The 9395-nt window shown below is 30.7% G+C and overlaps 1 protein-coding gene across 1 annotated transcript; it reads right to left on the bottom strand.

Annotated features, from left to right (window-relative positions):
• Positions 1-6737: 6737 nt before the first annotated feature.
• LOC145089684 (fructose-bisphosphate aldolase 6, cytosolic-like) lies at positions 6738-9067 on the bottom strand. Its single transcript, XM_079028088.1, has 3 exons — positions 8887-9067; positions 7809-8036; positions 6738-7733 (listed from the first exon to the last, which is right to left on the bottom strand). The coding sequence occupies exons 1-3, from the start codon at positions 8912-8914 to the stop codon at positions 6913-6915; spliced, it is 1077 nt and encodes a 358-aa protein (XP_078884214.1). The 5' UTR covers positions 8915-9067; the 3' UTR covers positions 6738-6912.
• Positions 9068-9395: the final 328 nt, after the last annotated feature.

Here is a 9395-nt window from a genome sequence, read left to right on the forward strand (position 1 = left end):
AGATTACTAAGTTAAAACTTACAAATTAGAAACAATGTTTCTTATATTGTGTGTTAATGACTCAAATAATATATTCACAGTTGAACAACTAAAAATAAAATATAAATAGATTTACGAATATATTTTTTCCATAGTTGATGTCATGCACACATCGATACCTGATTGTGAAAAGCAAACTTAAATATATGAAGATATAAAATAAAAATGTTACTTGATATTTATAGCTCTAGTAACGGTCGATATCATAAATATACTAACTTTTGTGTTGATGTGTCATCTGGTTAGGTTTATATTGGAACATACGTACTCAATGGAATTTGACTTGTAATATATTTGAATGTATTCTACGACAAAAAGATGTTACAAAATGTTCTATTACCACGTTGTCAAACATAATAGGGTTACGCAGTATCCGAACTCAAGTTAAATAGCGTTTAACAATTCACTGAAATGTTCTTAGTTTTTTAAACAAGCAACTACTTGTTAATTAGGTTTTTATTATACTACAAGTTATTTAGTCCTTAACCAAGTCTTTTTTATGAGTTCAAAATTGAACGGGTTTAAATGAGAAATGAAATGTTTTCTAAAATGATAAAATCGACGAAAACTACATTTATAAAATACTTTAAAGATATATCTCCGATTATTACTTGTGCCGCTACACGAACCAAACCATAAATGTTGATGGGATTGAACATAACAACAAATCTTCGGTTTAGGTTTATTCGACGTAGACTTAGATTTTCAACAAAAGAGATATCTATATTTAATAAAAAAAATCCAATTTATTCGAAATATCTTTAACAAAATATGGTTCCACAACTTTCCATGACTCAATGCGAAATGTTGGGCACCCGGATCCAATAGTCACGGTAATAAACAATATTACTATATACTATTGAAAATGATGCTAAACGGGCTCAGACAAACACCCCTAGTAGCAAGCTCAGAAGGTATATTGGATTTGGTTTTTTAATACATATAAGTATAGCATATTTTGAAATTTTAGATATTTTGGTCGGTGGAAAGAAAAATAAATCCTTATTTTCAATTCTAGTCGTTATGGGCTGTGATCTACTAATCATCTAAGCTTCTATGGTAGCTTCGGAATTTGTTTTTTCTGTAGCGGAATAATATCTCCAAAAAGAACAAAACTCGCATTCATATCGGTGGCAATGTGTCTTGCTTGAAAGACTACTTTGACAGCATTAAACATATAATAAAATACTAAATCCTTTAAAGGCAAAATAGAAAAGATAAAACAAGAAATACACTAGGAAGAAATAGCATTGGAAATGTAAGCCTCACTTATCGCATAAGAACTTGCTTATGAAAAAGAACTACACAACAACCTTAACGATTACTATAAGTCCATAACTACAACCAACACGACGCCAAAAATACTATGAAAACAATGACAACGTCGATGTTTGTTTAAGATTAGAAATCCTTTGTTTTTTGTTTTTAAGCTTAAGCATGTATTATAATTTTTTTCTTATTTTTTGTAATTTGCAAATTCATAAAAAGTTTAATAAACTTTTGATTTTTTTTTTCAGCCGGTTCCAATAAATTTAGTTCATTCAATTCAGGTTTGGATCAGAATGGTTTAGGCCCAAAATCCAATTTTTACTTCACTGACACAGTTCTAACCGTTTTAAAACCTATTAAATTTCGGGGGGAAAAAGATAAACGATTTTGTGCGCCTCTAGTAGAGATTGTATAAAAATAGGCTCAACCGCTCAAATGGGGTTCAAGTCTTAACCGGTTATAACTTATTAGTATTAGAGTAGTCCTAGACTCCCTTAAAGTGAAATGTTTTGTGTGGAGGGTTGTAATGAATAGAATTCTTGTTGCGCAGTCGCTTAGTCTTATGGGTATATTAGTCCAAAATCCAAATTGCCAATTATGTGGGGTAAGTGACGAATCTTCGAATCATCTTCTAGCTGATTGCGGATTCTCCAAGGAGGTATGGTATTGGATTTTAAAATGGTGCGGAATTGACAATAATCAATTCAACTCAGTACGTGGTCATATTGATTTTGCTGCCTCATGGGGGAATTGTCCCAAGAAGAGAGAAATTCTCAACATGATTTTTTACGCCACTTTTTGGAATATATGGATAGCAAGAAATGGAAAAACTTTCACGAAAATTGGTGCTTCCCCTGCAATCATTGCGGATTCTATAATTCTTCAAACTTATGAATAGATCAAATTCAGGGGGAATTGGGTAGGTAGATGGGTGGAATGGAGTTGCTTCCCATTCTATAAAAAAAAAAAAAAAAAAAAAAAAAAAAAAAAAAAAAAAAATTCTCTTCTTTGTTTCTTGTAACTATGCTTTTTTATTTTTTCTGTGATTCTCTGTTTGTTTGTATTCCTTACCCTCTGTTTGCTTCTTGCTTTTGGTTGGGTTTTTTGATATATTAATATATTTGCTGATTTCAAAAAAAAAAAAAAAAAAAAAAAAAAAAAAAAAAAAAAAAAAAAAAATCCCTTTAAGTGGGCCTAGTTCCGAAATGATGAAATCCATTATGGCTAAGTGGGCTTAAACGAGCCTTTTTAGTTGTAAACTGTTGTATTCAAGATTTGTGGGGCCTCTTGATCTTCCCCTAATATTGGGTTGTAAATTTGTGACTGGTTTGTTACTTTTTGGTGTTTTTATGACATGATAAAGATAATTTTTATATAACATGAAATACAGCACATATAATGTTGTAATTTTTATATAACATGATTAATGTTGTGTTTTGTGATACTTAAACGAAAATGACCTAATTAAAATACCATAAAACGACCAACAACAAATAAAAATCATATAAAAAATTGTTTAAGTAACTAATTATTTTTTAGATCTCTAAGATGTTTATTCTTGTTTTCTTTCATCAAAAGATAATAACTTTTTTAATTTAGATCATATTATTTTACAATCATCTTAACAATCTTCTGTTAAAAAATAAAATAAAAAACAAAATAAAAATATGAATCATATAAGTCTCATTTATTAAAATATAATATTATCTTATATTGACAGTCATACTTTAATATAGTTCATTATTGAATTTTTTTAATTTTTTATTTTATCAATTTTCTTTCATTGTATATCTTATAAACTCATGGTTTTCACGAGTCTCTAACCTAATTATAAAATATATAAAAGTTACCATACAAGAAAGAATAGTAATATGGATATGAGATTCGAGAAAAAGATATTTAATATCTGAGATTAACAAATATGAAAGTCGAGAACATAAAATTTGTCGAAAATATGATATTAGAGAATGTGATTTTATTTTTTTTCCAACCCAAACATATACAAATTTAAGAAATGTAAAGCGACCAAAAACGACCTATATATTGTTGTTTTTGTTAATTAATCTTCAACAACAACAAAAAAAAAACGTTTATGGGGCTCTTTTAACCAAACCCAAGCTTGAACCTTCTTAACTGGTGATGTATTGGGTTTGAAGCTCAAATTGGACTGAAAAAGATATTGTGTGATAATCTACTTGCATACATGTATAATATCCATTATTGGACATAAAAACATCATATTATAGTGCAACAAATCTTCATAAATCCGTCTCCATGCACAATCGTATTTAGTTGACAAATGAACAAAATACATTTCATTAAAAAGAAATTTATAATATCATAATTTATTTATAAAAATAACAAAATAGCCATTTACTAAAAAACAAATGTTTGTTTTTAAAAGTCTTTTAACAAAATTAATTAACACATACCCTTTATCACGATTAGGTTATACGGACAAAATAAAAATAACTAAACATAATTATCTTAAACATGCTCTACATATTGAAGCTTTAATCAATATTAGCATCATATTTAATTCTTTGACATTTTCAGTTCCAAAAAGTTTATTGTTTAAATCGCCATTTTTACCTCCAATTTATTCGATATTTTCTATTCCATACAAAATTTCTTCTCCACAGGCTATTAGCCACTTCACTTCCAACGCAAATTGCCCTTGGAATCGTCGACATTTAATAAATCATTACGAGCTATTTGTCTAATCAAATGAAGAGTGTTCTCCATTACGGGAAAAAACACGTACTCTTCTAAAAACCGTAAAATCCCTGTTGGTAGGGCTCCTAAAATTTTTGGTGTATGGAAGGATTTCTCAAGTCCTTTAAACAAAGGATTTGGCTAAAATTCAGGGTTTTGAGTTCCATCGTTTTTTTTTAACCAAACATGTGATTGATTAGGATTTTAACTACAAATCCCAAACAAAACCTTCAAAGTTCAAACCAACCGCAAAAGACCTTTGGCATAATCAGATTGTGTTTGTGTGTGGGACTGTGGGGTATGGTTAATGTTATCCCCACCTTCAAAGTTCAAACCAACCGCAAAGGACCTTTCAAAGCTATAAGCTATACATTATCAAAAGAATAGCTATGAAAAAAAAAAAAAAAAAAAAAAAAAAAAAAAAAAAAATGATAAATAGGAAGTTATATGTCATAATATTTAGACAAAATTACATAAATGATCCTCATGGTTGACAAAATCGACCAATTATGGTCCTTATGACGAATTCTTTACACAGATAGTCCCTGTGGCTTCAAAATCTTGCAAAGACGGTTCTTTTGACTAACGGCGTTAACTTTTTCAGTTAAGTCCTATGTGAAATGACATATTTGCCCTTCATGCATAAGGACGCTTTATGTAATATGTTTCTACCATAGGGACCATTTATGTAATTTTCTCTATTATTTATTATTTTTTTATTTATTTTAATTATATATTTATGGATTTAGATTTGTTTATATATATATATATATATATATATATATATATATATATATATATATATACACACACACACACATGCTAACATTTTTTAACGTTTTGCTCAAATTATTTTTTCTAATCTTTTTGACATTTTCTTCAAGTAAATTTATTAATGTTTTTTATTTTGATGTTTTATTCGAATATTATTTATTTATTTATTTGCGTTATGTTCGAATACATTTTTCAACTATATAAGATTGTATAATTATTATTTTTGTAAACTAATTTATTAACATTTTTTATAAAAATGTGTAAAATGTTTGTTAAACGTGAATATGATTAATATAGATTAGGTAGACATAGGCTAAGCTGAGATCGACTCACAATGTTGCCGAGAACGACCAGGTCATTTCACATTGGATTTAAATGTAATTATTTCGAGTTATTTTTTTTGTTTTTAGCAGTGTTGTAAAAAATCACAACACAAGGGCCTCTAATCGGTCAGGTAGTGCTTAGTGATTAATCGGGACCTAGTTGTGATTTTTTACAACACTGCTAAAAAAAAAAAAACTCAAAATAATATTCACATTTAACAAATATTAATCATATTCACGTTTAACAAACATTTTACACTTTTTAAAAAATCTGAGATTAATCTACCTAATCTATATTAATCATTTTCACGTTTAACAAACATTTTACACTTTTTTTATAAAAAATGTTAATATATTAGTTTACAAAAATAATAAATACACAACTTTAGATAATTAAATATTTGAAAATAAAATATAATAATTATATAACCTGATAAAAGAAAAAAAAATGAAAACATAATTGAAAGTGAATTAAATTACAAATTATAATTACAATAGCCGTGAAATCCTTTAACAAATATAAACATACTATATGTTGAAAAATGTATTCGAGCATAACGTCAAAAAAATAAATAAATAATATTCGAATAAAACGTCAAAATAAAAAACATTAATAAATTTACTTGAAGAAAATATCAAAAAGATTAGAAAAAATAATTTGAGCAAAACGTTAAAAAATGTAAGCATATATATATATATATATATATATATATATATATATATATATATATATATATATATATATCCATAAATATATAATTAAAATAAATAAAAAAATAATAAATAATAGAGAAAATTACATAAATGGTTCCTGTGGTAGAAACATATTACATAAAGCGTCCTTATGCATAAAAGGCAAATATGTCATTTCACATAGGACTTCACTGAAAAAGTTAACACCGTTAGTCAAAAGGACCGTCTTTACAAGATTTTGAAACCACAGGGACCATCTGTGTAAAGAATTCGTCATAAGGACCATAATTGGTCGATTTTGTCAACCATGAGGAACATTTATGTAATTTTGTCTAATATTTATTACTTATTAGTACCATATTTAATATTCGATATTTTTTATAAGACGACTGTTTAATTTTGATTTTAAGTACTTCTAAAATAATTAGTATTTATATTATAACATTGCGATAATGTTCAGCCGAAAAAAAATTGCGATAATGCAATATTAGTTAATTATGATCATAAGTGAAATGATATTCGTTATTTTTTAAATATTAAATTAACTCTAATATTTGAAACTTCTAAAATTTGGTGATTTTTAATAAACTTTTAATAAATATATGTTACTATACAAAAACTACTAAATACAAAATACAGATTATAACCAAACTGTATACACCACCAGCACCACAATGTAATAACTAAACCGTACAAACGACCATCACCACAAAGTAGCATAACACAATTTAGTTGCATGGTGTGATTTGCATTTAATAATTTTGTTAAACCGCATTACACACAGTGCATTTTGCATTTTTTTTAACCGCATCACACCATATATTAAAACCAAGATACTACTTTCATCGCTCTTTCATAAAAGTTGGAATAAAAATATCTTAAAATAATATAACCGGTTAGTCGAAAATTAATAAACATTACTCATGAAAACCTAAACCGTAAAATATATTAACCAAAACCTGAATAGGCAGATGTTTCTCATGCTTATTATAACCACCACCACAAGTTCAAAACATAACACAAAATCCTCAAATCAAAACACAAATGAGACAAGAATTCCCGAGAATAGAAACAAGAAACAAGAAACAAACCTTAGTATTTAGTACTTGTAGTCCTTAACATGAAGACTCTCAGAAGCACCTTCACTCAACCCAGACCCACCCTTGTAAATCCCAAGAGTAGCTTCAGAGTTAGCCTTACACCTTGCCAAAAACGCAGCCTGAGCTTTCCCAACATTCTCCTCTTTCCCACTCCACGCCTTCAAAGTACTCTGCTGAAGAGCACGCCCAAAGGAAAAAGTCAAAGTCCACGGCTTCTTCCCCTTGAACTGATTCATCGCGTTCAGATTAACCGTCGCCTCCTCCTCACTCTGCCCACCAGACAAAAACACCACCGCCGGAACCGCTGGCGGCATCGTCCTCTGCAAAGCCCTAACTGTGTACTCCGCCACCACCTCCGGTGCCACCTTCTTCGCATCCGATCCAGGTGTCACCATGTTAGGTTTCAAAAGAGTTCCTTCAAGAAGCACCTTATGGTCATTCAAAGCCTTGTAGCATGCAGCCAATACGCGCTCAGTTATATCCGCGCATTTGTTGATGTCGTGGGACCCGTCCACAAGAATCTCGGGCTCCACAATTGGGACCAAACCGTTTTCTTGGCAGATGATCGCATATCGCGCTAAACCGTTTGCGTTTTCGTTTATCGCGAGCTGTGAGGGCTCATTTGGGCCGATTTTGAGAACCGCACGCCATTTGGCGAACCGGGCACCCGCGGTGTAGTACTGGGCGCACCGTTGGGCTAGACCGTCGAGTCCTTGGGTGGTGGTTTCACCGTCGGTTCCGGCTAGCTCGACTGTGCCCTTGTCGACTTTGATTCCTGGGAGGACTCCGGCTTCCTTCATCACATCCACAAATGGTTTGCCTGTAATGATTTTTTGACTGTTAGATTTTGATCACAATGAGAAGTGATGATTAATGTTTAGTGATTTGTTTTTACCTGCTGCGGTTTTTTGGTAAAGAGTTTCTTCGTAGAGGATGACTCCACTGAGGTATTGAAGGGCGCCGGGAGTGCAGAAGAGGAGTTCACGAAGTGCTCTTCTGTTTGATTCGACGTTCTCAACATTGATGCTGGATAGACGCTTTCCGATTGTACCGGTTGATTCATCAGCAGCGAGGATACCTTTTCCAGGGGTTCCGATGTAGGCAGCATTGGCAATGAGTTCATCTGGATAAGAAAATGAAGGATTGATTAAAAGTGATTAAGTATATCAGAAAGTTGAGTAAAGTAATAGAAAGCATCACATGTTTGATGTTTCAAGTTAAGTCTACATCAGAAAGTTGATTTTTAAGAGAGGTGGCAGAAAGTGGTTGTGAAAAGTAGAGTTAAGCAACGTCTAACTACTGATTCAGCTTTTTTGAGATATGCGAAGTAAAAAATCGAAATCGTTTAGCAAAAGATCGAGATCGGAGACTGAACAGGGTGTGAATGAAAACAAAACGTTTTAAAAAATATTTGATCACATATAAAGCTATCGGCGTATGGATCGAAGGTCTAAAGTGTATATTTGATGATTGAGGTGTGCAACCATAAAATCTGATTCGAAATTATTGGCTCCATAGATTACTTTATCGCGAAGAAGTCCAAAAAAACTACTGAAGAAAATTATGCAGCAGCTATCAAACAAATCGACAAAAACTATTATGAAATAATTAGATCGCCACCTTTTCAGAAGCCAAACCAGATCCACGGGAACAATTATTTAAAACCAAATCGACGCTTCTCCGGATGAAATAGCACATGGATAGATCATAGTTACAGGAATAATTCAGCTATGAACGGAAACAGATAACAAGTTTGTCGCAAAAAGGTTTAATAGCCTCTTTGCATCTACTAATCGTAAACACGTTGAAGATGTAAATCAGATCCATATTAGCATGAAAAAAATGAACCTAAAAATACTCCAGTGTTGGAAGAAACCTAACCACTGAGTAGATCTAAACAAGACTACAACGGAAAACAAAATTTTCTAGAATTGATGGCAGATAAAACACAGAGAAAGAAAAAATAAACATACCAGCATACTTTCCTCTGTAGCAAGACATGGTTGCGAGATTTGAGATCTAAGAAACGAAGATTTTAGAGAAAATTGGGAAAAATGGGAGTTGAATAGAGTCAATGGAGACGGGTGAGGGTTTATATTTAAAGAAAAGAGAGAGGCATCGGTATCATCGCCCCGAATATGGCATCTCCTACAGGAGGTTTTGAGGCGGTTTTTCCTAATTTTTACGATTTTGCCCCTGTGTAGTGGGTGCTATTCTTGTGAAAAAAGAAACCAAATCACGAATTTTGGTTATTAAAAAAAATACTAAATTATTATTAGGTTTTAAGAGATTCCTAAATAATTATTTTTTTCCTAGATATGAATTTATGTTTTAAACGTTGTAATGTATAATTTTATAAAATATAAATTATTGTTTATAAAGAAAAATTGTTATATAAGAATGGCTTTTATTTTTCTAGGAAATTAAGTAAATTCATTATTACAAGTTAGTTTTTCAAAAATAAAATTATTATATTCAGCTT

Source organism: Lactuca serriola, chromosome 1 (assembly GCF_051521515.1).
Source record: "Lactuca serriola cultivar US96UC23 chromosome 1, Lser_US96UC23_V15, whole genome shotgun sequence".
Lineage (NCBI taxonomy): Eukaryota > Viridiplantae > Streptophyta > Magnoliopsida > Asterales > Asteraceae > Lactuca > Lactuca serriola.

What these genes read in the sequence shown, in the direction of transcription:
- LOC145089684 (XM_079028088.1), bottom strand. Translation starts at nt 8,914, where the DNA reads ATGTCTTGCTACAGAGGAAAGTATGCTG. An exon ending in CTACAGAGGAAAGTATGCTG is followed by an intron (nt 8,037 to 8,886) that starts GTATGTTTATTT and finishes TTTCTTATCCAG; the next exon opens with ATGAACTCATTGCCAATGCT. An exon ending in TTACCAAAAAACCGCAGCAG is followed by an intron (nt 7,734 to 7,808) that starts GTAAAAACAAAT and finishes AAATCATTACAG; the next exon opens with GCAAACCATTTGTGGATGTG.